General features: G+C 45.3%; 1 protein-coding gene across 1 annotated transcript in view; it reads left to right on the forward strand.

Moving 5' to 3' along the window:
* Nucleotides 1–4,085: 4,085 nt before the first annotated feature.
* The window catches only part of RYK (receptor like tyrosine kinase), a 51,907-nt gene continuing 28,871 nt past the window's right edge, over nt 4,086–27,121 (forward strand). The window contains exons 1-6 of the mRNA XM_079315368.1: nt 4,086–4,478; nt 20,802–20,923; nt 22,598–22,697; nt 22,984–23,118; nt 25,240–25,296; nt 25,913–26,057. Coding sequence (XP_079171494.1) covers nt 4,208–4,478; nt 20,802–20,923; nt 22,598–22,697; nt 22,984–23,118; nt 25,240–25,296; nt 25,913–26,057 — 830 coding nt within the window. The 5' untranslated portion in view covers nt 4,086–4,207. The remainder of the gene's footprint in view (nt 4,479–20,801; nt 20,924–22,597; nt 22,698–22,983; nt 23,119–25,239; nt 25,297–25,912; nt 26,058–27,121) is intronic.

Consider the following 27,121-nt stretch of genomic DNA (forward strand, 5'->3'; position numbering starts at 1 on the left):
GGGAGAAAACGAGCAGCAGGCTGCCTGTTTGTTCCAGCCTGATGAGCAAGGAGAACTGGAAATCCTGGGGCACTGTGCTCTGTGAAAGACAGAAGTGGGAAACCCCTCAGGAAACGGCAGGAAGTGAAGCAGAGCAAATGAATGGGTTTATCCCTACTCAGAGGTGTATGGATAAATCCTTACCCATGGAAAGGGGTAAATAAATAGTAAATAAAGAGGGATACTAAATAATAAAGAGGTCAATCAATATTAAACAGCTTAGGAAGCCTGCTGCTTGTACAAGCTCAGCTGTGCCATCTTTTCCTAAACCTGAAGCCCCTCTTGCCCATTTCCATGAGCAAAGCCCAAGCTCCAGAGCATTTCTGCAGAGAAGCCTCGTGGGCAGAGGTCCTTGTGCAAACGATGAGCTGAAGATTCCCGAGCCATGGAACCAAGGTGCAGTTGTGTTGGAAGCCATCCAAGCACTGAAGTCACCTGGTACTCGTAAAGGAGAGAAGCTGTTTGAAGGGAAAAATGTTGGGAGACTGATTGAAAGAGGCAGCAGGACTTCATTCCTGTGTCTGTGTGAAGGGGCCAGCTCTCCTCTCCAGGGAATGCTGCACAGTCACTTGCAGCCATAAAGAGGAGGTGGGAAAAGCCACCCCCATCACAGCAGCGTGTGTGAGCGAGTCTGGACAGGGAGCAGTCACTCCCAAAGCCCTGTCTCCCATCTTCCAGCACCCCTGTATCACGTGTCTTCCATGAGGCCCTCACCTATCAAATTCCTATCAGTGCCATTAATTGTCAGCTATTTGCTTTGCCAGGTTTGTTTTACAAGCAGGAATGAATCCCAGCTCTTCCGTGCCTCTCGGGACCGGGCGCTGGGAAGAGCTGATACAATCAGGCTGGGAGCACACACAGTGAGGCATCCCAGTGTCTATCCAAGCAAAACTTTTCCATGTGAGTGCTGTGAGTTCACAGCTATTGCTAGCAGCTTGCCACGGACAGACTTTGTGTATCCTCTTGCAATATAATCTGCCCCAGAATGGTTTTGAAAGACCGTGAACTCGATCCTGCCAAAAATAGTCTGTGCAGCCAAAAAAAATCAACACAAGATCTTCAGTGTTTGAGCTGGCCTGTGAGTTGCATTTTTCACCTTTTTCCAATGAGATGTTTCTTGACATCCGTGAAACCTTCATTTGGCTTATAATACCCCCAATTATCCTTGCAGCCTGCATTTTAATTACAGCATGAGAGCCCAGCAAGCAATTGGCTTCATGGGCAAGAGGGGCCCAGCCAGGCCTGCAGCCCCGTGAGCAGCCGTGCACAGGCTGGCAGCTGCAGCCCAAGAATGTGTTTATTTGTGTTTGGTTTATGTGGTTTTGGTGACCTTTTGTTAAAATCAGCCAGTGGCTTCCAGGAGGCACAGTTACATACTCACTGAAAAGCAATGCAGGGAAATAACCCCGTACGGGCCCTTCTGCTGAACGTCACATTTGTGCTGAATATTGTGTCCTTGTGCCCAAGGCAGGGGTGGCTGAGGTTAAGGTTAAAGTAATTTTTGTTATCCATGGTGGCTGTGTGAATATTGTCCCCTTAGTCCTCGTGAAGGAGAACAGCCCAGAAATAAGTTTGGGGGAAATGGGGTGCAGTGGAAAATGAAAAATGGACCCCCATGTTGGGGTCCCTGTGGGTGTTGCAGAGGGTGTTACAGCTGAGGAGTGCCTGTGGCTTTTTGTCTCTTCTTCCAACTCCTTAACAAACTCTTGGATAAAAAGAGCTACTTGTCTCCAGCCTGGTGCCTACACCGTGTTTTTGACCTTGCTGGGCTCATCCAACCTTCAGAGAGCAGCAACAATTTCTGCTGTTCTTTCACGCTCATTGTGAGTGAAGCAGGGATCTCTCTAAGTGATAAATTCATGCCAACACTCAGGTGGCTTTGGCAATATCTTCCCACACAATCTGCCTGCTAGTGTCACCAGAAAAGAGCATCAAAATTTTGCTTGGTGAGCCTCAGTCTTGGAGCCTGCAGTGTCCTTCTGTCACAGTGTCCCACAAGAAAAAATTCCTCCCAGCAGGTCAGGAAGGAGCACAGAATTCAAAGACATGAAGAACTTTAATGATCCTAAGTAAATATTGTGATGTTTCTGCTGAAAATCTCTACCAAGCAGGCAGCTCCCAGTGATGGATTTGCTAAGAGTGAAGCTGTCACTGCTCTGGGGATTCCAGAGGAGCTGGAGAGCAGCCAGCTGTGACAGCAGGTAGGAAGGTGACAGTGCAGGTGGCTCTTCAGCCCAGATGAGTGAGGAACAAGGTGTGTTTAAATCAGCAGCCAGCTCAGAAAAACACAATCCCCTTCCTAAGCCAATTGGAACAGAGGTTTTGTATCTCACGGGAAAGGTGGACACCTTGAAAAAGGGTTTTGCACCAGACTGCCACAGAAATCCTCACTTTTGAAATTCTGCTCAGCAAAGGATTTTGGGAAAAGGTCAGGAATGTTTGTATAGGAGATTCAAAGCCTCACACTGGAATTTAATGTTGTTTGCATCATTGGACTTGATTATTATTGCATTCTTTTAAAATATATCAGCTGTCAAGAAGCCCTGCTGCTGGCATTCCATACTGTAACGGAACAGGAGATGTGTTTACAGTTTGGATTTTACTTCAGGATTGTTAGAGGCAGCAATGGCTTGGCTGGAGCTGAAATCCTCATCCTCTGTGGGCCAAAGGCCCTTTGTTACAGTGAAACGAAATGCTGCTGCTTCTTAGCTCTGAAAGGACCATAAGAGAAAAAAGTGGATTAAAACATTAAATATAAGATCAGTATGTGTTATATATTTATAAACAGCACATTTTAAAAAACAAAACAAAATAACAACTCATTTTTTTGTTTAAAAAATTACCAAAAAAGGAAATTCTCTTAAACCAAGACACTGGTATTCCAGCAATATTTCCAGCTGAGAAAGCTTCTGAGCAGTGTGTTGAGTTTTGGGTAGTGGGGGAGCTATAGGAGTGGTTTATTTGAGAAGCTGCCAGAAGCTTCCCCTGTGTCTAACAGAGCTGATGCTGGCTGGCTCCAAAACAGACTTCTCATTATCCTACCGAACTGATTGGTAATAAATTCCATAAATTTCCTCAAACGGAGTCTGTTTTGCCCACGACAGTAATTGCTGAGTGGTCTCTCTCTGTTTTTATCTCAGCTTAGGAGCACTGTATTGTCTCTCCTCTGTCATTCTGGGGTTACCTTTTTTTGGGGATATTTTGGCAGAGCATTTCCAGCCGTGACCCTGGCCCATCCTGGATGGATGGCTGGCAGGGTTTGGGGATGGAGGCAATGACAGCAAAGCTGGAGCAGGGGGATGTGCAGGGGCTCAGGGTGAGATGCTTTGGAGATGCTGGTCAAGAGTGGCTGGACATGAGCCCAGGTGTGGGCAAGAGGCGTTGGGTCCAGCAGGACCAGGGCAGGGACTGTGCGACCCTCCAGTGCTGCGTCCAGTTCTGGCCCTCACAAGGAGGACATGGAGGGGCTGGAGTGTGTCTGGAGATGGGAACAGAGCTGGGGAAGGGGCTGGAGCACCAGGAGAGGCTGAGGGAGCTGGGAAAGGGGCTCAGGCTGGAGAAAAGGAGGCTCAGGGGGAACCTTGTGGCCCTGCACAAGGACAGGAGGGGACAGCCAGGAGATTGGGCTCTGCTCCAGGGAAAAGGGACAGGATAAAAGGGAACGGCCGCAAGATGTGTCAGGGGAGATTGAGATTGGATATCAGGTGGGATTTCTCCATGGAAAGGGTGGCCAGGCACTGGAAGGAGCTGCCCAGGGAGGTGTGGAGTCCCCAATCCCCCGAGGTGTCCAAGGAATGGCTGGACGTGGCACGCAGACCTCCGGGCTGGTGACAAGGTGGGGATTGGGCACAGGTCGGACGTGACGGTCTTCGAAGTTTCTGCGACCTCAACGATTTTGCCATTCCGAGACGGGCACTAGGCAGGGAGCGGGGATGCCCTCCCTCCTCCTCTTCCTCCCGGCGGCGGGCGGGATGCGGGAAGAGGCGGGAAGAGCCGTGAGGGGATCCCGCCCCTGCCGCCCGCGCTCAGGGGCCGCCCGCGGCGGCGGGAGCGGCGCGTGCGCGGGGCGGGGCCTGGCGGCGGCCGCGCCGTGCGAGGGTCCGGCGGGGCGGGGGGTCCCGCCCGCTTCCCCCCGGCCCTGCGTCCGTCCCTCCGTCCCCGCGGAGCGATGGTGCCGCGGCGCCGGCAGCCCGGCGGGGGGCGGCGGGGCCGGCCCCGGGAGGCGGCGGGGGAGGCGGGCGCGGGGCCGCGGCGGGGCCGGCGGGTGCGGGGCCCGCGCCGCCATCTCCTCTTGCTGCTGCCGCTGGTGCTGGTGCTGCTGCCCGCCGGCGTGCAGGGCCAGCCCGGCCCCGGCCCGCACGCCCCGGACTGGCCCCCCGGCGGCCACGGGCCCAGCCTCAGCATCTACCTGAGCGAGGAGGAGGTGCGGCAGCTGATCGGTGAGTGTGCCCGGCGGCGACACGGGGCCCGGCGCTTTGCGAGGCTGAGGTGCTGCGGCTGAGGTGGGGGCGGTCCGGAGCGGCCGAGAGGAGTTCTGTGGGCCGGGGTGGAAGTTTGGGGGGACTGGGACTGGGCTGGGAGTGGTGGGCGTCGGCAGGACCGGAGGTGGCTGTGGGGTCCAGGAGGGAATTGAGGGTTTCTGTGGGAATGTTGGGAGGGAAGCAGATCTCGGGTGCAGGGGAGGGTGGAGAGGGCTGAGAGTGGGGGTGAAGCACCTCCAGCTCATGAGAGGATGGGGGTCTGTGGGTCTGGGGTGGGAATGGGTGAACCCAGAGATTTGTGTGGGTTCTGTGGGAGTGGTTGTGAGAGGGAATGAAGGACCTGGGCTCGGGAGATTGGGGGTGAGGCATTGGGGTGGGGATGGTGGGTGTCAGCAGCACCAGGGGTCTGCTGTGGGGTCCAGGAGACGGGGGATGTCCGTGGGACTCCTGCGAAGGACGCAGATTTGGGGGTGCAGAGGAGGATGGAAAGGGTCGTGAGCAGGGATGAAGGACCTGGAGCTCAGGAGGGGATGGAGAACTGTGGGACTGGAATAGGGATGGGTGGGTTTTGTAGGACTGGGGTCACAGTGAGAATGGATGAGTCAAAGGGGTCTCTGTACTGCATTGTGTGTGTGTGGCTGGGGGATGAAAACAGCACAGAGCTTCACCCTTTTGGGGTGGGGCTCCCCAGATGGGAACAACTGGGGATGGTGTCCTGTGGGAGCAGGGTAAGCCCTGCAAGAGGTGAGCTCAGGCCCATGATTTATTTAATTAGCCAGGCAAGCGACATGCCGAGGGCAGAGAGGAGACCTGGCAATAATTGTGTGTGTGTGTGTGAAAGGAATCTTAATTTCTAGGCAGGCTGACAATTGCTGCGCAAGGACTTGGAGGCAGTTCCTGAAGTCCCCCATCTGGCCCGCTGTGGAAGGCTTTCACAGGAGTTCTGTGCTTGGAGAGGCTGACTTAAACAAAGATTTGTTTTCTGTAGGCTTTGGCTTGCATAGGCTCTTGTTTAGAGTTGGTGGCTGGAGTCTCAAAACACATCTGTTGGTGTCCCCAGTGATTTGTTTTTCCCAAGTGCCCTGTATCTCTGCAAGCTGGGAAACTGGCAGTGCAAAACTTTATTTACGTCAAATGGACAAAATAAAAATATCTCCAGTTAATTTGCACTCTCTGAGCACCCAGCTGACCCAAGTCAGGGGATCTGGGGACTGAAGAACACTGTAAACATTTTTCCCTTATGGTTTGTCCTGGTGATCAGTGTCCTGCTCTTGTCATTTGTGTGTGGCACGTGCTTGCTGCCAGATGCTCCAGTAGAGATAGAGGGTGAAAATGCTGGTGAGCTGGGATTCTAAATAAGTGGTTAATCTTGGGAGTACTGAATGCTAAGGTTTGAGCACTTCCCTGTCTAGTCCCTGAAATCTCTGTTAGTTGGATTAGTTCAGGCTTCTGTGGCCCGCTGGCATAATTATTCATCATGAAGTAGCAACTGAGGAGGCAAGATGTGCTGTTATTATTGTTTGAGCTGAATTTTCTTCCTGTAGCCTCACTTATGGGTGTCTGTTACTACATTGCCAAAGGCACTTACTACTCAGCTGTCTGTAGCTGGTTTATATCACTTTAAGTATCTGACATGAATAATCTGTTCTGCCTCTGTGACCCCAGAGACTTGGATAAATTGGAATCTAATGTGGAGGTAAACTGGGACTTGCTTCATTTATTGGAGTTCAGATCACTGGAAATCTGTTGCAAACTAAATTTCCAATCTAAATTGTGTTGTTGGCATGAGCAGATTTAATTTTAGGGCTATGTCTACACGAGCTTTCTGCTGTAGGTGAGACGTAGTTTAAGGAGGCATTTAGGCACAGGCCAATTTACCAATAACTTAATGTATTCCTCTGGCAGAAGAAAATCCAGAGGGACAGACAGTTTTATTCCAGGTCTTCACAATTCTGAAAACAAACCCAGCTTGTCATATGTTCCATTTTGTAGTGTCTGATTGGGGTTTACAAGTTCATGGTTTAAGGATTCATGCTGATGTGGGAAGTTGCAAAGAGCAGCGAGGGGGTTCAGCTTCTGGAATTTCCCTGAGAAAAGCTGTGGTTCTGCAGATGCAGGAAAATGTGGTTGCTTGTGAAGTGTTAAGTTCAGTGAAACTGCTAATAGAAACTGGATTCTTTCACCTTTTGTCTCAAACAGAAACTCTGACTTTCTGAAGTGCTCATAAACCCAAGTGTTGCAGGAGTTACTACAGCCCGTGCTGTTTTCATGCTTCTAAATATCACCTCTATACATCTTCAGGTGACAAGTTTGGTTAGGAATAAATGTGAGCACACACGTGGCAGCTGAATCAGTCACAGACAGCAGTGCAGATCTGGAGCATCCCCAGGGAGTGGTGGGAGCTCTGTGGGGCTGTATCCCCACATGGTCTCTCCATCAGCCAGGCTGACACGGTTCAGTGGAGTGCCTGCTGCTGCTGCTTTCCCCAAACCCGGGGTTTGGTGTCTTGCAGAACCATGGGCTGTGTTTTAATCAAGTTGTGGCTCTTGGAAGTGAAATAGGAACTTGCTGCAGATTATTTGTGGCTGCTGTTCTTTGTGGCATGGAGGAAGGACAGATAGGGTGATTTACAGTGAAAACTGCCTGCTCCTTTCCTGTGTGCTCACGCCAGATTTCCACTGTCGGGCTGTGGAATTCTGATCATGTGTCTGCCTTTGGAGGAATTGTTTTGTGTCTTCAGGACTTTATGTAGAAGAAAACTAGAGGAAACTGGCTTGTCTTGTTGTGTGAGGTGGATTTTTATTTCAAAACGCTGCAGAGTTCTTGGGGTCTGAAAGCAGGATTTGCTGTATGGCAGGCATATGGTGTCTCTGCCATTCCCATGGAAAATATTCCCAGCCATCCAGACTGTAAGCCTTTAGGAAGAATAATCTGTGGTTTTCACATAGTTGAATATGTTGGATTCTGCTTGCACCAGGCAGGATTCATCAATGGAGGGGATGGAGTAGGAAGGAGTTGGCTGGGGGAACTTGGCTGAGGTGGCTCCAGCGATGGCAGCAGGAGCCAGGGGTGTCAGGGTGAGAGCAGTGAGGAGGGACAGGGTGAGGAGGGGTTGGGGGGGAGGAAGGGAAATGCTGCTTTTTGGGGAGAGTCATCCAGAGCACCACAACCATTTTAGGGGTGTCTGTGAACTCTCTGGACACCATGATCTGTAGATTTTTGGAGCTGGTTCATCTGGAGAATCTTTTTTGTGCCTGTGCTTAGACCTGAAGAAAGTTTTGTTAGTGTTATATGGTGACTGTTCAGGTGTGAGAACATCTGATCCTGTCCCTTTTTCCAGTGACTGCCTTGTGTTGGTGCTGAACACACAGGTGGTGTGAAGTTAGTGATGAGTTACTCAATAGGAGCTCTCTGCTTGATTTAGTGACTTTCATTCCAGTTCTCTTATGAAATCAGAATGTGGTGTTTGCCTCACATTGAAATGCTCCATTGTTCTGCTTTTCATAGGATCCTGGGATGTGAAGGCTGGTATATTCCTGTTTTGCAAGTAGCAATCTAAGGTTTAGAGAATAATATTTAGAGAATAATATCTATTATTATTAGATAGCTCACTTTAATTATTAAGGATCAGATCTAGTCTGTTTGAATACAGGGTGTTATTTGGCACCTTGTGCATTCCTGGTGTATCTCTTGTGAGCTCTCAGCAGTTCTGAGCTCAGCCTCACAGGGGACCTCAGGTTCTACCCTCTGATTCTGAGCACCAGAATCAATAGCTGCCTGTGAAAACTTGGCTTTTGCAGTTCTCCTGGCATTGCAGGCTGTTCTTTTGCAACATTCATGGCAGCAATGAGGTGCTCAGGCAGTGAGGACAAGCCTTTCTGTCCCTGCAGGGGTTTTTTTGGACACTAGGTGCCTTTCAGCTGTGAAATTGGTCTTGTGGATACAACTCCTGTCACATGGCTCTGGGTCTTTTTAGGAGTCTGGTCTGGATGTTAACTGAGATTTTGGTCCCATGGGGGGAAAATTCCACCACATTATTGTGTAACTAAGGGCTATCATAATGCATCTATACGGGGGCTAAATTAGACTTGTAGGGGAATTTTAAAGTCAGAAGCCCTACAATGTTTACATTGAGTTTCCAAATTTAGTGTTCTCTGGCCTAGTTTATTCTGAGCAATCACTGAATGCTGTCTGTTGTTAGTTTTATATTTGCACTCACTCAGTTACAGAGTTAAATTAATTTCACTTCTGTGACTTGTACTTACGTGTTCTTGAATTTCATTAAAAGCCATTCTGCAGTTTACTAAAATGAGTTGTCTGGCTGGAAGATGCACCATTGATGCAAAATCTATGACAGCAGAGGGTTGTTTGTTTGGTTTTTAAATTGTGCTGCTGACTCACAGGGTGGTTGAGGTTGGCAGGGACCTCTGGAGGTCATCTGGTCCCACCCCCTGCTCAAACTGGGCCACCCAGAGCTGCTTGTCCAGCACCCCATCCAGGAGCTTTTGAACCTCTCAGGGGATGGAGACTTCACCACTTCTGTGGGCAGCCAGTGCTCAGTCACCCTTGCTGTATGAAATCTTCTTGCTGTTCAAGCAGACCCTCCTGTGTTTCAGCTTGTGCCTGTTTTTTGTATCTAGTCACTGGGCACTGGTGGGAAGGACCTGCTTCCATCCTCTCTGCACACATCTTTGAATATTTATATGTATTGATGAGTTCCCCTTGAGCCAGTTCCTTTAATCCTCTTTTAGTCCTTCACTGAACCCTCTCTTGTAGTTCTGTGGCTCTTCTCTTGGGAAGCCCAGTGCTCCAGGTGTGCCTTCACCAGGGCTGAGCAGAGTCCTGGGAAGTTACAGGCCAAATGCAACTTTGTATGCTAGAAATGGAGTTTTAACATCAGGTTATTGCATCAGATGATCTGAATTGTTTTCATTTTATACTGTGAAACAGCTTTGTTGATGTCACGGTTTTGGGGAGTTGGTCACAGGAACTCCCATCAGAAGTGCTTTATGGTACTTGAACTGCATCTGTAGTGGCTGGAAATCCTCTTGTTCCTTTGTTGCCTGGTTGTTGTGAAAGGGAACTGAATTCTTTGTGATTCTTGAAAAGCTTCAGGGCCTTATTAAAATCCCACTCAGCCTGTCTTGGGCAGCATCAGAGCCTGGAGCACCATGAGCTAGCCAGTGCTGTGCTCTGAGTGGGGGTTGTTAGCAGTACCCAGGAGCTGGGGAACTCACAGGTACTGGAAAAAATGCAGCAGAGAGCCTCTAAGGATGCAGGAGGAGGAAAGAGATGTCCCCCAGGGAGCAGTTGTTTGAGTACCCCAGGGGTAGAAGCAGATGTGTGTGGTACATGAGTTACAGTTCATGGTCAGGTTTTCTTGTATATGTGTTCTGAAATCTTAATTTCATTGCTTTTAAGTGCTTGGCTCTTAAGTACAGAAGCTTTTAGCAATGCTGCATTTTTGCTGGGGTCCATATGCCTGTCTTTGCAGGAGTACAAAACCCCACTTCAAGCACCAGTAGAAAGGGAAGATTTACATCTGGGTAAAGATTGCACACCTAGGTGGAAAGTGTGCTTTCAATCCTGACAGACACCACACACTGAAACAAAACTTTAACTGCTGACAATGTTCTGATATATCCAGTGAAGTGCAAGTGCAGTTTTTAGGATAGTAACTCTGTTACCTTGCTCTGTACAGCCCTGTAGCCCACTGACAGTCCATGATGGGTGTGCAGGTGGGTTTGGGATTGTGGGTGGGTGTTACCCAGCCTGCTCTGGAGCACTGGGGCTGGGGACAGGCAGGTGTTTGGGGCTGTGCAGCAGCAGCAGGTCGTGACAAGTTCCCTGCAGCAGCCTGTGTTCCTTCTGGAGCCTCCCATTGTGCTTGGGTGCCTGTTGATCTGATTGACCCAGTGCCATGGTTTGCATCCATATTAAGGCTTCTGCAAGCTGCAGCTGGGGTTCCTCTGTCCCTTTCCATTCTGTTCCTTCCCCTTTAGCTTTAGAACCTCCACAGTTTTAATAGCAGCATATTGTCATTTCTTTGAAGATGTGCAAAATGGTATCATCCACTGAAACATAATGATTGCAGACCTACAGAAGAATAAGCTTCTAGAAGCTTGAAATAGCCAGTGGAAGACCTTCCTCCTAGAGGAGGCAGCCACTGGCCTGGATTAGGGTTGCTTTGAAACCATATTCTGTGATGCCACCAAGGCAGAAGTCTGAAATAAACTTCAGTCCTTGTAGGTGTTGATCTGCTCAGCATTGCTGAGGTGGGTGGTTGATTTCTGAATCCTCCTTTACCTTTTTAGCTGATATGCTGAGATTTACACTGCTGGGGGCTCTGTCTGAATCCTGCCTGGAGAAGGCTTTTTCCCTGTGCAAACTGGTGTTCAGGCAGGACTGCACGGGCAGAGCTCTGTCTGTGCTCAGGCCTGGGAGGAAACAGCCATTCCAGCTCCCCAGAGGCCAAGGTCTGTCTAGTGATGAATGTTTGTGGCTCTTGTAGCATTTGTGTGTCAGGGACTTGGAAGAAACCTGACCTCTGAGACTGAAGGCTGTCTTGGTGGTGGTGAGGGGAAAAATTCCCAAAGCTGCATTCCTCACTCCTGTGACTTTACACCTGCATTCAGTTTGGCAGCATCCTATTTATCACTGCTGGTTGTTTGGCCTCTTTCTCCCTTCAGTGCACAGACAGAATGGGGATGAAGGAGAGGAAATGTAGTCACAGCTCCCTTCATGCATGAGAAAAGCCAGCAAGAAGGGCTCAGGGTACTGGGAGGAAGGCAGGGACCGAAACTGCTCCTAAACACCACCTGTGCAGAGGGAGGGAAATCAGGAGATAGGGATCATGTTCACAGGCTTGAAAGATCCCAGGGTGGTGCTTTCCTGGGAGTGGGAGCTGTGGAGGCAGCTGCACTGTACACTCTGGGTATTTTAAAGGATGAAGTTTTTCTCCTCCCCTTTTGCTATTCAGGGTTGTGTTTGGATACTGGGAAAGCTGAATTAATGAGACAGATTCCAAATGTGTTGATTCAGGGTTGTGCTGAGCTCTAGTGAAATGAACGATGACTCATTCCTACCTGAAACTATCCAGACTGGAATAGCACGGAGGCTCCTGCTTTCCTTGCAGTGGCTGGGTGTTAAGTCAGAGTTACTCCTCTCTGCTTCAGCGTGCAAAGTTGAATCATACTCGAGGTCTCAGCCGTGAGAGCAGGGAGTACAGGCTGAAGTGCATTTAATGAGTTGTGCCTCGTGAATTGAGCTCTTTCCCTTTTTTTTCCCCAGAATGGTAGCAGCACCAGCAGCTCCCATGTGGGGTGAATGCTAACACTCTCTGCAAATGCCTTGTGGTGGCACAAAGGGCACGATGGCAGAGGCTTCAAACACATTATTCCTCTTCCATCGCTGCCTTTGTCCTTCTCTCAAGCGGATAACTCACATATTTGCACTGACTGCTCCGGAGAGCTGGGAGCAGAGGCAGCAGCATGAAACTAATGTGGTGCTTTAGAATTTCCCTGCCACTTACTGGGTGTTGAATAGCTGTAATTAAATTAACCAGTATATTGATTTCAGCACGCTGCTTGGGAAAGAGCAGAGCGGGAACACAAGCATGGGAGCTGCTGCTTGGGAGGCTTGGAAAGCTGGAGCAGGCTGGTAAAATAATGATGGTTATCCTCTCCAGTCTCTCTGGGCCTTTTTTGGAATTAATTGATAGGCTTGCAGAGTAATTCCTAAGAAAAGAAAAGAAATACTAAGCTCTGTAGGTTTAGAGATGGTCACAGAAATACCTGTGGCTTATTTTGTTTAGAGCTTGGTTTTGTGTTAACAATGTGTTACACTGATGAAAGTGTTCAAAGCATCTCTAAAGATGTGGACAGGCCATTATCCCTTCAGCAGCCCTGTTGGGCACAGAACCACGAGCATGGACTTCAAGGCTGAGAGATCTGAAGCACTGAAGGGGAGTGTGTCTATTCCTCCTAATTAATATTAAATTTATTCATACTCTCTCTGCTGCTCGTTACTGGAATAGCCATGGCACTGGCCCAGTACTGGATGTTGTCTACAGGGATAACTAAATCAACATGTGGGTGCACTGCTGTAACTAAATGAAATAAAGATAAACTGGCACAACTTCTCTGGGTAGGTGACACTGGAACACCACAGCCACACTTGATTCACGAGCCCAAATGACACCTGACATACTGTGTGAGGTGGTGGTGTTTTAGCAGGGAAGATGGCAGCAGCTCCTTTCCAAAGCTTTGGGGCACTACTGAGCATTTGATCAGAGGTTGTTTTATTTTGAGGGCTGTGCTCTTAACAGCTGCAGTTCATGAGGAGGGAGCCTTTTGATTTTCTATTCTCAGTATTTGCTTTCATTTGGAGCATCAAACTTCATGTCACAGTAGTGATGGAATTTGCCATACCTATCAACTTAATTTTTTATTTCATAAGTACACCTAAGAATAAACTTCTTTTGTATTTTTCCCTAAAGTTAGATTTATTTCTTTGTATTACAGAGTCTCCATTTAGTTGCTTCCATCCCTGTACCTGTGCCATTCCTATTCCCACTTGTCCCATTTCTCCTTGCCCTCTGTGTAGGTCCTTGTCACTAATTTTCCTCTGCCTTCAAGTATTTTGTACATCTGTACTGCATTTTTCCTTTGGAATCAGCACTTCAGGTAACTTGTGCACCATCCTACCTATTAACAGCAACGTGGCTGCTGGTTTTGGTGAGTTTTCTAGGTTTTCTTATTTTCTTAAAATGGCCAAATTTCAATTAGAAAGGTGTTCTCAGGAGCAGAGTTCACTTGCATTTTGCTCTGAGGTGAGATATATGGATTTGATTTGGAGTTTTCCCCCCCCATTAATAATTTATCTATTTTTACAGGGATCTATATATCATACCTAGCAGAAAAGTGGAGATTTTTTTCTATAGGTGAAGGAGAGAAGAACAAGCAGGTGGTTGAAATGTAGTTGTTGCTATTCAGAAACAAATAAAGGGTAAGCAGGTGGGTCCTAGGAACAATAGATATCTTCTGTTTAGTATGGATGAGTTAAATATTGATTGTACTTCAGCAGGTGGCATCTCCTGGGGGAGCTTCTTCCTTTGGAAGTGCAGTCTTCCTTCTGACTTTCTGAAAGGCATTTCAGTGGAAAAAACCCCATTTGCCCGGGGTGTTGAATTTGCTAATTGTATTTAACAGTATCAATGAGGTGAATTGGGGGTGAACTGCCTGTGAAGATTCACAAGGACTTAATAAAAGCTCTCAGCTGAGAGTTTTCCTCCTGTTTGCTGGATGTTGGGAAGCTTCCTGCTAAGATTTCCTGCCAGGGAGTCTTGGTTGGTTTTCAAGGGTGCATTAATTGCCTTGAAGTTATGTTGGGTATTTCCTCAAATTGAATGCATTGCACGTTGTATTCCCCCTCCAGCTCATGAGAAGTTAACTCTGCACAGGTAACAAACATCCACAGCCCATGTTCCCTCTGCTGCTGCTGCTTGGGGTTGGGTGAGCTTGCAGAGCTCTGAGTATTGCTGGGTTTGTGCTGCCTTTAACAGTCCCTGCTGCCTGTGTTAGGAGACTGAAAAGCTGCTTCTTCATTGTCTCCACGTTGCTGAAGGTTTAATTTGGTTTTCTCTATTTTTCATCAATCATCTTTTCCACAGACTCCCAACGTGTAAGGTGTTTAAAAACAAGTATTTTAGCCCAATATCCTGAGCAACTACTTGTAACTGGCAGACTGAAGGCTTAAGTAAAAATGCAGATGGAAGGCTGTGATCAGTTACTTGTTTTATTAAAGCAAAGTTCACTTGGTTGTTGTATACACTGGATATGCACAAATATGATGTAAGTAGATTTTTGTGTGTCTGTATTTTCAGAGGTTTAGTATTGCATTCCCAGTAGTTTGCTATTTTCTAAACTAAATCGATCCATGTGGATCAGTTTGCATTTTTTTTCTCCTTGTATCTTTGAACTCCCAGCTGTATTTTCAACCCTGGGTAAGCTGATTGTTGAATTAATTATATTCAACCTCAGTAGTCAAAAGCTGGTTTTTAATTCTGCAGTCACATTTCCATGTGTTTGGGCTGTGTTTTCCAATAGACATTTGCAGAACCTGCTGCAAATAAAAGCAAAATTCAGCATTTCAAGTCAGTGTCTCAAACTTAGGGTGCACTTTACATGAAAGGAGAAGTGAAAAGAAGCTGTGTTTCTTCAGCAAGGTAAATTGCCCAGTGGTGGGAGAATCCAGGGTGTTTATGGAATGGGATGAGCAGGCTTGGGAGGGAGGTGATGTTGGAGGGGTGTTGAGCCCTGAGATTTGTACTCACTCACATGAGTGTTCATCTTGGTTTGGAAACTTCTAGTCTGGCCAGAGGACTAACCCAGATGAGCTGCTCAGGAGCTGAGGCCTCATTCTCTGGAGTACATAATAGAACAAATAAAATACTTATATAAAGACCATAACTCACTGAACTGAGTAAATCTTCCCTATTAATTGGCTTCAGTGGCTGTGAGTCAGGATCAGGAGTGGCTCTGCACTGGGTGGGCTGTGGTGGTTTGATGTCACACTGCAGAGATTTCTCAGCTGCTGGATGAAGCAACTTTTCTAAATTACAGACTAGAACATTTAGAAAACAACCCCCAGTTTCAGTCATTTCTCTGCTGGGGAGCCACTAGACAGAAAATTGTCAGCTATTGTTACCAGGCTGCTTTTAATGAAATGCTACTTTTTGCAATATTCTAGCCTTAGTCTAACAGGAAACTATTGCATTGCACACTCATTTTTGGATCTCCCTGTCTAATACAAAATCTGCCAGAATTGTGTTATGGAGATTTAAAATGATTCAGTAATGAAGTGTAACCCTAGGTAAGAGACTCCTAATGAGATGACTGCTGTCATCTTTAAGAAGAGCATGTTGCAGGATAGATTTGCTTCATAAAAATAAAATTCAGTTTTCCCATGGTGGCAGAGGCAATTTTCTTTTGTATATTGTGCTTAAAATGAAAAAAAAAAAAAAAAAAAAAAAAAAAGAGTTGAAGCTAGACTGCATTTGCACTAGGACATTTGAAAAGAAGTGTTTTGTTAGGCTGCTAGACTGACATGATTCAATTTTGTCAAGAGCACAAGGGCTGCCCAGCATCCTTGGCATCTGGGAATGAAAGTTGGCCTCTCCCTTTCTGAGCTTCTTCAGATGCTTTGTTATGTTAAACAGTGCAAAGAATGACAGACTTTCCCTGTGCTGCTGCTTAAATTTACCTTTTTGTTTGCCTTCAACTTTAATTTATTCTTTCAAGTCTGTGCCCAAGGTACAAAGATGGGGAAGTTAATAATGTGATTTAGAGGTTGCCTGGGTAAGGGGTGGTGGTTTTGCCTCAAAATCCAGCAGAGCATTGCTCTGAACTGATTTCATGTGTCTTGGTGTAGGTTAAGTCCAAGTAAGGAGAAACCAGATCCTCCAGTGCTGTGCCTTGTCTGCATATGGACTTATTTAGGGAGCTTTGCCAAAGCAAAGCTGCAGCCCAGCTTTTCAAACTGGTCAGCATTGATCACCAATATCCTGCTTAAACCAACAGGAGCTGCTTTTCCTCCTCTGCATTTTGTGCTATTTCTTTGTAAGGCTCTCCACCCCTTTCTTTATGTTTTGCCACTTTGCCTAGAAAATGACTGAGGAGCTTCCCATTTCCTGTAGCTGTTTGTATTGCATCTGTGTTTTCCTCCTAGAGCCACCTGTTTTCTCCTTATTCCATTTAGGACACAAACTTTAACTCCATCTTGGATTTGCCCTACTTAGTGCAAAGGAAGAATTGAGCACCTTCAGAGGAAGCTGGCATCTTGCAGAATAACATTTTCCTCGGTTTGGTAGTTTACTCTGAGCATTCTTGAAATCTGAAACAACTGAGAAACTAGAACTTGTTTCTCTTTTCCTCTGCGACCTGCTACCCCAGCTGGTGCATCTTATGCTGCTGCTGAGTTTGAAAGAGATTTATATTAAAAAAGTGAAAAGTTGAGGCTGTGTATTGGCAGTACTTGCTTCATTTGATGTCATTTTTCTATGTCCAAAGTTTGCTTTGGAAAAACCTTACAGTATGTGATGAAGTCACAGGACTGTTTTAGTGTAAGCTCCTTTTAAGTGCTGCTGTACTCTTGTAAATAGGTTAACTGTACTAGCTTGGTTTTTTATTTATTTTTTTGGTTTTGTTTTTATTTAGAGTTAGGATTAAAAACACGAAGGAGATGAATTTTCTCATGTTTGGACTTGGTTGTTTATTAAATTTTATCTATAGTACAGAGTGTTTTGCAGCACTTTTAGCTACTAGCTAAAAGTGAGCAAAATGGAACTGAATTTAGCTAGTTAGGTTTTTTTAAAGCTAAACAATCTAATCAAGAACTAGTACCTATATTATTTATACTTTTGACCTAACAACTAAACTTCTGTGACTTGTAGTGCAGTACTAATTATCTAAAAAAAATTACTACTTGGAACCATGAAGAAGACAGAAAGAGACAATACCTAAAACCCTTTATCTTGCCCTTTATTTAACTACACAGCCATGATTCTAACTCAAATTTGGAAGCTTGTCCAAGGCCTCAGGTGCTCTCTTGGGGGTCAGTGTCAGAAAGCTCAGAACTCCCAGGTTTCTGGGTGCCAGCATTAGTGTAAGTTCCATCTGAGTGCTGCTGAGTAAGGGGATGAAAAATTAGGAATGGAAGGATGGTCTGGAAGCAGATCTGTCCTGTGGTGGATTGGAGGTGGGGAGATGGGAGCTTGCTTGTCTGGGGAGGACTCTGGTTTGTAGCTGTGCGTGGGAAATGGAATTTTATCTGTAGTTCACTGATGGGAAAAGATGTGCTAAAGAGGAAATGTTTTAATTGTTGATAAGCTTAAAATGCTTCCAGGCTTGGAGAAAACATTGACCCGGATTCCTAGGAGACAAAATAGCTAGTGGGAAGAATTCAGAGATACTGCCAGTGAGTTTAATCACAGGCTCATGGAAAGGTTTGGGTTGGAAGGGACCTTAAACCCCTCCAGTCCTACCCCCTGCCAGGGCCTGGGACAAATTCCACTAATCCAGGCTGCTCCAAGCCTCATCCAACCTGGCCTTAGACACTTCCAGAGATGGAGCAGCCACAGCTGCTCTGGACAACCTTCTGTCTTGTTTAGGAATTCAGAGCTGTAGTACAAAACCTCTGAAATTATTTTTCTATGCAAGTCTTGAAGCATAACATTTTGAAGTGACACAACATTGATTATCATGCAGCTCTTATATTTTGCTTGTGAAATCCATAATTAGTGTCTCCTATTAGTGTGGAGTTTTTTCTGGCAGTAGAGGCACAAAACATTAGTGTCCTATAAACTGAAATTACTCACTGTTGTACCACAGTGAAAGCTTAGGGGTTTGATCTTCTGTAGGATAATTTAGTCTTGTACACCTTTAGATGATAATTGCACATCAAGATACTTCTGACAGCTTCAGTCAGGATTGCATTTTATATAACCTTTCTGAAGCTGGGTTTTTGCAGTAGGCAATTTTATTGCTGTGTACTCGTTTGGTTACAATGACCAGTTTCTCTACCAAGTTTCTGTTAAATCAAGGATCATTTCTGTGAACCTCTGCTTGCTGGGACCATTTATCAACAAGAGAAGTTTTTCTTTATTCCAGAGACAGCTTCCTTGTTCCAATTGCATTGTTTCACATTGTTAATCCTTTTGTTTCCCTAATTCTAAAATTATGTGTACTTAATGGGGTTCATTTGAATGAAGGTTCTGCCTTCAAACTTTCCCATCTTGATTGGATCTAATGCCAGGTGTCTGAGAGTTGTGAGCTCTTCTCCACACTCCTCCTGCGTTTGCTAACTGCAATTTGGGTTTCATGTATAAACATGTGCACATGTAAAAATGATCTGGACATGGATTTTTGAAGTTTGCTGTTGCTTTTATCTGTTCTCAAAATTTTATTTTGCTTCTGGGGCTGTGTGGGCTTCCCCCTCCTCCCTGTTTTGCTGGTGGATATGATTTTGCATTTCCCATTTATTTTTAAGTGGAAATAGGGACTGTGTGTACAAAGAGTATTGAACTTCTCTTTTAGATACTGTCTCAAGCTGTTTATATTCAGCACTTAGAACAGCACCTGCATCTTTTTCTGCTCAACATCTTGTGTGAGATCATTTCTCCCTGGGATAACTTATCCATTATCTTGATTTCTTTCCTGCATCCAGTCTTTGGTATTCTCTCCCTTGCCACCTTCAATGTCTGTGATTAAAGTTTTGGGACCCTGATGAGCCAGCAGGGAGTGAAAGTGGTTTAACAGCAATAAGAATGAAGAGGAACATCTTGACTGCATTTTTGTATCTTGTGGAAACAAGGTGGATTAAAAAAGTTCTGAAAAAAGAGAAAATGTCACTTTGTACTGATCTGTACCCAGTTTTTGCACTAAACAGGAGGAATCACTTCTGTTGAGCTGATGTGTTCCCTTCCTTCAAGTGCAGCTTATCTACACAGTTCAATGGTTAGCTTGGATTTATTTTTTCCTTAATTTCTTAATAAAACCCAGCCTTTCATGTTTCTCTGGATTCTTGAAGTTATTTCAGGATGCCTTAAATGCTGTTGTCTTGAAGTCAAAGCCTCTCCAACATTCTTGACTTTCTAGCCATAAAAAAAAATAATTCATGGAGTCACAGAATGATTTAGGTTGGATAAAACTCATCAAGTTTCACCTCTGCCATGGGCAAGGACAACTTCCACTGTCCCAGGTTGCTCCAAGCCCTGTCCAGCCTGGCCTAGGACACTTCCAGAGATTATGGGGCAGCCAGAACTTCTCTGTGCCAGGGTCTCACCACCTTCACAGGGAAGAGTTTCTTCCTAATATCCCATCTAAATCTCTCCTCTTTTAGTATAAAACCACTCCCCCTTGTCCTGTCACTGTCTCACTTTGAAAAATGTCTTCCTGTTTTTTAAAAGCCCCCTTTAGGTCCTGGAAGGCCATGAGGAAGCATCCCAGAATCCTCTATCTCCATTTGTACTGTGACTGATTTGAACTCTGTTCTCTCAGTGTGGAATATTCAGTGTCTGATTTACCCCATTGCTCTCCTGGCATGTCCAAGAGCCTTGATAGCATTTAATTGGGAGCACTGGAGGAGGAGCTGCTATGGGACAAGGCCAAATGGTACTGACTGCAAATCCAGGGTGATTTTGTCCTGAGGATATGGAGCTGGGATTAATTTTACCCCTGCAGGGAAGCAGTGCCTACCCTACCACTAATTGCTATTGACACCCAGGGCAAGCTGCAGTGCCCCATCCTGTGTTCAGCATGACCTTGGAGCACGTGCCACAAAAAATAACAGCAGCTGCTGTGTTTATAGTATCAGAGGCTGTGTAGGGAAATGTACCTTGGTGCCCTGAAATGAATGGTTCTGTGGAGCTTTGAGGTCTCCAGGTGTATTTAAATGTTCAGAGAGCAAAAAGTGGACACAAAATGGTGGTATTGCTGGTGTACAAATGTCACCTCTCACTCTGTATGAGGAAGAGTGACTTTTTAAATGTGCAGACTGATAGAACAAGGGGGAATGGTTTTAAACTATAAAAGAGATATTTATATTAGATATAGGAAGAAAATATTCCCTATGAGGGTGGTTAGGCCTGGCTCAGGTTGCCCAGAGAAGCTGTGGATGTCCCATTCCTGGAAGTGTCCAAAGCCAGGTTGGATGGGGTTTGGAGCACCCTGGGACAGTGGAAGGTGTCCCTGCCCATGGCAGGGGTGGAACTGATGGGCTTTAAGGTCCCTTCCCACCCAAACCATTCTGTGATCTAATTACCTTGGAGCTAATTCCATACTGCCTAGGTGTCTAGGCTCAGGAAATGAGCTATTCCAGAAGGAATTGCCTGTGATAACCAACTGATAATCCAGAGCAGTTTGGTTTGAGTGAACACAGTTGTAAATAAAATGAGCTGTGATTCCCAGAAGCAGAATAAGGGATGTTCAGGAGAGCCTGTAATGACTTTCCTGGATGTTTCTATAAAAAGTCATGTTTCCTTCCATGCCATTCCAGCTTTTACCTGTTCCTTAGGCTATGGCAGCTCTCTGAAGTGAGTGCTCTGTAAGGCTTTGGAGCACTCTGTCAGAGCTGACAGCTGTGAGCCTTGGTCTCCAAACCTGCCTCAGAATTTATGGATGGGGGAAATGTTTGCTGAAACATGCAGATGTAAGTGGAGCTGGTGGTCCTGAAAGTTGTTTGGTCCTGTTCTTCCCTGTCTTACTCTTCTGTCTTTTCTTACAGGTCTGGATGCAGAGTTGTCTTACGTGAGGAATGATGTGGTTAATCACTATGCCTTGTCCTTCAATCTCCTGATACCCAGTGAGACCAACAATCTCCACTTCACCTGGCATGCCAAATCCAAGGTGGGCAGACATGACTTCTGCTCTGGGTACTTGAGACATGTTCTGCTTGGTGAATACCCACTGCTATCATTTAATGTTTTTTTTCTTCACAAAAATTAGCATATGCAAGGTGCAAAATGCTTATTTTTATGGCTGTAGGCAGTAAGTTAAGATGGCACACATCCAAGCTGTTCCTTATTTTAGAAAGTTGAAGCATTTATTTCAAAGTATTTTATGCTTCTTGCTCCTGGCAAGGTCTGTGTATGCATACATGCCACTAGCTGTGGAATCTCTTTCCTTGGTGCATTGGACACACAAAAGGGCAGCCATGGACTGAAGCCTCTGGAAATCTTATGTAGAGCAATTGTTGTAGAGATTTCTAGAAACATATGCTTGGAGACAGGCAGAGCCTATAAAAGCAGCATCCAGTGTGTTATTACTGAGCTCTGATTAAATGGAAAGGGTTTTTCTGTCACTTAATCACCATGCCTGGAGCATGCAGCAGCAGCTGTCAGAGAGATTGTGTATGCTCTTACATTCTGAAGCATTTCCAGTTACTTAACAATTTATTTTCATATATGAAATGATCTGTTTAGTCTCTGCCAGATGTTCATTCTGGTATTTTTTTAAACTTGAGTGATGGTAGTTCTTCTGCCCTTAAGTAGGAAAGGCTGCAGTAGGAGCAGTAGCATTAAACAACTTCACCAGTGCAGATCCTGAGGATTCCTCCTGCAATTGTTCTTCCCTTTGAGGTGTAACTTGTTAAGAGGAGTGACTTTTGGCCTGCAGTGGAGTTGGGTTGAGCCAGCCAGCCCTGCTCCCATATTCCACATGCACAGTCATAGTTCTGTCACTTGTCATTTGAGGAGAAGTTCCCTTCTCACAGCATTAGCTGAGTCTCCCTGCATTGCTATCCCTGCCCTGTGTTTCCTGGGGCCTGGCTGTGAATTCTGAGGAATTTTGGAGTTTATGTAGCCCTGCTTCCCATTCCTGTAATTCCACCCCTCAGGATCTTCCATTCTAACTTGGTGTAGTGCAACTTGGAACTCAGAAATGGGGTTGTGTCTCTTCACTTGGCATCTTGACTGAAAAATAAATTGATAACAGAAATGAGCCATCTTGTGTTTTAGAAGGGGAGGAAAAAGCTAACTACTTGGACAAAGTCAGGCAAATTAAGTGTAGGGGTAGGATGAATTTCCAAGAGGAGATTATGACTTAGAGTAGGTCCTCTACTTTTTTTTTTTTTAATGCATGTTTGCAGAGTCAGCTTTTTAAGTGGAAACAAAATCTTGACTGTAGTTGAATAAACTATTTCTAAGCAATTTTGTTTGTCAAACTGACTGTGGGAGGGGGAATTTTTTGAATTCTAGCAGCTTTAACAAACTGACTTTTGAACAAGTAAGTTTAAAAAGTATCATTGAGTGGAATTTTTCTTAATACAAGCACTCTGAATTCTGCTCCAGATTTCAAGGCATGATTTCAAGAATAGCTTCTCTTTCGGCTTTCTGAATTTGAACTGTCACAAAAGTCTTGATACTAAAATGTCAAATAAGAAACTTGCATATGGATACATGAATTGGTAAATTTAGGCATAGTTTTTTATTTTCAAGAACAATTATGAAAAAGAATGTTGCATTTCTTTATACTCCTAGACAGACTTCTGATGTGTTTTCTCTCTCCCAACTGTTGCTTCAGGTTGAATATAAACTGGGATTTCAGGTCCATGATCCCGTGGCTATGGCTCTGCCCCAGGCCAACATTTCTCTACAAGGAGAAGTTCCTCGCACCCTCTCAGGTGAACTCCCCGCCCCCATCCAACTCATGGATAAATAATGGTCATTTAACCACAAATGCAGTTTTAGTAATCTGTGAACACTTAATAAAATTGACAAAAATGAATTTATAGCTGAAGTGATGAAGCGTGAAGATTAAAATAACATTTCTTAGCATCATGTTCTTTATAATTTGATAATTTATGATATTTATAATGTCCTTCATAAACATAATCTTGTTGAAATGTTCCCTCACCCCAGAGTCTGGGAATGTGCCCCTCCCCTGTAACTCCTGTCTTGTATTCACAGTGTTCCGTGTCGAACTCTCCTGCACCGGCAGACTCGACTCCGACGTCACAATATTGATGCAGCTCAACTTAACTATCAATTCCTCCAAAAACATCACAGTTTTAAATTTCAAACGGAGGAAAATGTGCTACAAAAGTAAGAGATTCACTTTCAGATATTGAAAAGTTTTTAGTGTTGGAGTGTGATAGGAAAAGGGGGTGGGATGGTGTATGAACCAGGATGGGAGTAACAGTGAATTTTGGGGAGGATCAGAGGAAACAGGTAAAATTCTGCCTTTCAGAGAGGAATGGGGACTTCTGGTTAAAGTAGAGGCTGGTGAATGAACAGTTACCCCAAGAGTTCTTTTACACTGACTGACCTTTTTATACATATATAACAAAAAACATTTTCTCTCTGTTTGGAAAGGAACAACTGCAACATTCTGAGAATTCAAATTGCTCTAAGAATTACCAAGAAAATTGACTTACTTAATAAATTGTGATAAACTTGACTACTTAGTGAGTGTAGGAGGTGTTAGTCTGTTAGATGTGAAGTACAAAATGATTTTGGGAGATAATCCAGATTTTGGAAATTCTAAATTGACTCTTCTGTGTTACCACTTGGGATTCTGCAAGCATGATTTATTCTTGGATTGTTCCTGTTTACTGTTGCTGCTTCCTAGGATTTTCTAGTATTTTCATAGACATCAGGAAAAAATTATTTTGGAGAATCCCAAGAGCTGTGCCCTCCTTAAGATTACCTGTGGTGTCCCACTCCTAGGCAGTATTTGGGGATGGACACCTCCCTCTCTTTGCAAGTTCCTCCTGCCTCTGCTCAGGTTACCTGGAGCCTTTGAGGACAGTAGCTGTCTTTCCAAAAGGGGTTTATCACTTTTCTTGAGTATAAATGTCTAAGGGTGAGCCTGGGGAAGGTGTGGATGGAAAAGCCAACTATACCTTGTGGGGATATTCATGTTCCTTGCATTGAGGCTTCAGGAAGACCATTGTTAATTCCAAGTGTGTATCTCCTATTAAAATGGAGATCTGGTTGATAATGTTGATATTTTTACCTTTATTTCATGTTGCCTTGGGTATTTTTTCAAATACTCCAGGTGGGGGAAGCCAGCCCTGCTGATCCATTCACAGTTTGCTGAGCTGTGGATGTGTGATGGGGCTTTCCATAAGCACCACACAGTTCTCTGAGGGTGAGACAGAGCCACTGCCTGAACCATCAGAAGTGCTTCTCACAAAGATCTCATTTCTGCAGGTTCATAAATACAAAAAAATTGGCTTTGTTTGGTGTGTGTTGATTAGTGTAGAGCATAGAGTGATTTCTGATTAAATGTAATGCATAAGTTAGGAATATGGAGGAACTTGATAGGGGTTTCTCTCAGGGCATTCCTGATAGTTCCTCCTCAAGTTCAAAAACGGGATAATAAAACAAAAACTCTTTGATTTTTCCCTTTCTTGGATTACTTTTTCCTGAGCTGCACTGGCTTACCAAGGAGTGGGACGGGGCTGTGCTGGGTTGGACACAACTGAGAGCAGAAAGGGGGGTGTGCAAGTGGGATTGTGCAGAAGTCCATGGGATTCCCTCAGCTGCCTGCAGATGCTCAGGGGGTTCATCTGGAGGCATCTCCTGCATCCCCCAGGCTTGCACTGCTCCTCTTGGTAACCAGACTCACAGTAAGCTTACTGAAGATTCACCCACATTCTAAGGGCTGAGTATTGTCCTCCTGCCTTCACCTGCATATTTATAAGGACTTAAATAGACATCACCTCTTCCATCCTTCTGTTTAACTCTTTGACTTCTGACATCATCTGAGAAGGCACAGTGCCTGTGTTTGCATCTCTGACCCCTTCCTAGAATGAGCAACATTAGACTGGAGCCAGGATTTCCTCCAAAAGATCAGGGTAGTCTTGACTGAGCATCCCAGCAATGATTTCCTCTCCTATAGGAACTGATTCTGTGAGGTTCTCTGCACCTCTTCTTTCTGCTGCTTTGGACCTTGGACAAGCTGCAGAGTTTTACATGGATTCAGTGGGCTCAAGCTTTGCCTCCCTGGACATGGGTGTCAGTGGTGAAATACCTGACCTGTGTGTTTCAGTGTGATATTAATTCTGGTTAGGAATTTAAATGGAAATGTAGGAATTAATGTGTTCCTTGAGTCAGCTCTTCTCTTTGGAAAAGCAGATCTAATTTTCCATACCTGAGGCAATGTGAAGGGATGCAATAATAAATACATCCAAACTTAATGGCTTTCTCTCATCTCTTTAGAGCTTGAACCAGAACTCAAATCTCCAACATCTGATAAAAACAGCAGCAAGGCTATTTGTAAGTAATCCTGAATGTACAATTTGGGGTGTAAAACCTGCAAAACTTCATATGTGCTTTGATTCCACAGCTTTCCCTGTGAAAAGAGTCCTTATGTAGTCTGTCCTATAGTATTGCAGTGGTAATTAATTGTTTAAATTAGTGAAGAGGAAAAAACCCTATTCCAACTCTTGTAAGAACTTTTGTATTACATCTTGGGGGTTCTGGTTTCTCTACATGACTCTGATCTATTTTCTTAAGACCTGCCTGGTTTGCTGTTTTAATTTATCACTGTTGAAGGAATAGAATGAGATAGTTTCCTCCCCTTCTGGATGGAAATGTCATTGGCTGACTGTGGTTCCATATTACCCAAAATGGGAGTGTTTTTTGCCAAAATGCTGTTGGAAAGCAGTGGGAGAGAGTGCTCAGTGCTCACTGTCTCTTCCAGTGGTTGTTCTCCAGGATGCCTTTTTGAACATTTGGGATGGCTGAGGCTGCTCTCCCTGCCTCCAGCCCCTCTGCTTGTAATGCCATAACAAACTAACAAAATGTCATTTCTTGGGGGTTTTGTTTGGGGTTTTTTGTTGGTTTCTCTCCTTTTTGAGAAGGGTTCAGTAACTTTCCACATGTGTTGCAGTTGACCCTGTAAATGCAGCTCCCACCACTTCGACCCGGGTGTTCTATATCAGTGTGGGCGTGTGCTGTGCTGTGATATTCCTGGTGGCAATAATCCTGGCTGTCTTGCACCTCCACAGCATGAAAAGGATAGAGTTGGATGACAGGTATGTGTTCAACCTTTCCCAGTGTGGTTTTGAGACATGTTTACTCAGATTGGTGGGAGTTTGGTCTCAAAATGATCACTCTGTGGTAGTTTGCAATTTCTGCTGTAGCAGATACTGGCTGTGGTGAGAGCTGGGCTGCAGAAAGGCAGCAGTTGCAGGTGCTCTGCTGTTTATAAAATGGCAGGGTTGTTCAGGTTTTGCCAGAATATTTGTGTGGAGTGGGAAAATTCAGAATCAGATCTGCAGGGATTGTCAGGATTGAAGGAACAATTGACTTGGGCACACTGGAAGGGCAAGATGGGAGAGCTGGGGTGTTCATACTGGAGAAGAGAAGGTTCCAGGGAGACCTTAGAGCTCCTTTCAGTGCCTAAAGGGGCTCCTGGAAAAGGGCCTGGGATGGCAAGACAAGAGGGAATGGCTTCCCACTGACCAGAGAGTTTTTACCTCTGTTTTACCTTAGATGGGATATTGGGAATAAATTCTTCCCTGGGAGGATGGGGAGGCCCTGGCACAGGGTGCCCAGAGAATCTGTGGCTGCCCCATCCCTGTTCCAGGCCAGGCTGGATGGGGCTTGGATTACCCTGGGATAGTGGAAGGTGTCCCTGCCCATGGCAGGGGGTGGGACTGGATGAGTTTTAATGTCTCTTCCTACCCAAACCATTCCATGATACATGATTGGATGAAAACATTTGGGTTTTACTGACACCTGCAGGAAACTGAATTTCAGTTTTCCCTACTTTGATTGATTTTCCAGTATTCAGTTTGGCCTCAGGGTGCAGTCTGAGCATTACTTGGTTGTAAAACTGGCAGTGCTGGGCTCTCCCAAATATATTGCAATCTGGAAAAACCATAGCACATGCATGGAAAAGGCACTTGTAACATGAGTCCAAGGGCATTGGAGTGAGGATTAAACACTGAGGAGAAGGCAGGCTGGAAAAGCAGGTGGGCTGAGCCTGCATCAGATGCAACTGTTCAGGAGCAGGCAGTGTGAAACTGGATCCTTTGGAAAACAGTCAGGCTGTGGGTGGTCACCCCTGTGAAAGGATATCTTGAACTAAAGGATG

The sequence above is a fragment of the Erithacus rubecula genome, assembly GCF_903797595.1.
Source record: "Erithacus rubecula genome assembly, chromosome: 11".
Lineage (NCBI taxonomy): Eukaryota > Metazoa > Chordata > Aves > Passeriformes > Muscicapidae > Erithacus > Erithacus rubecula.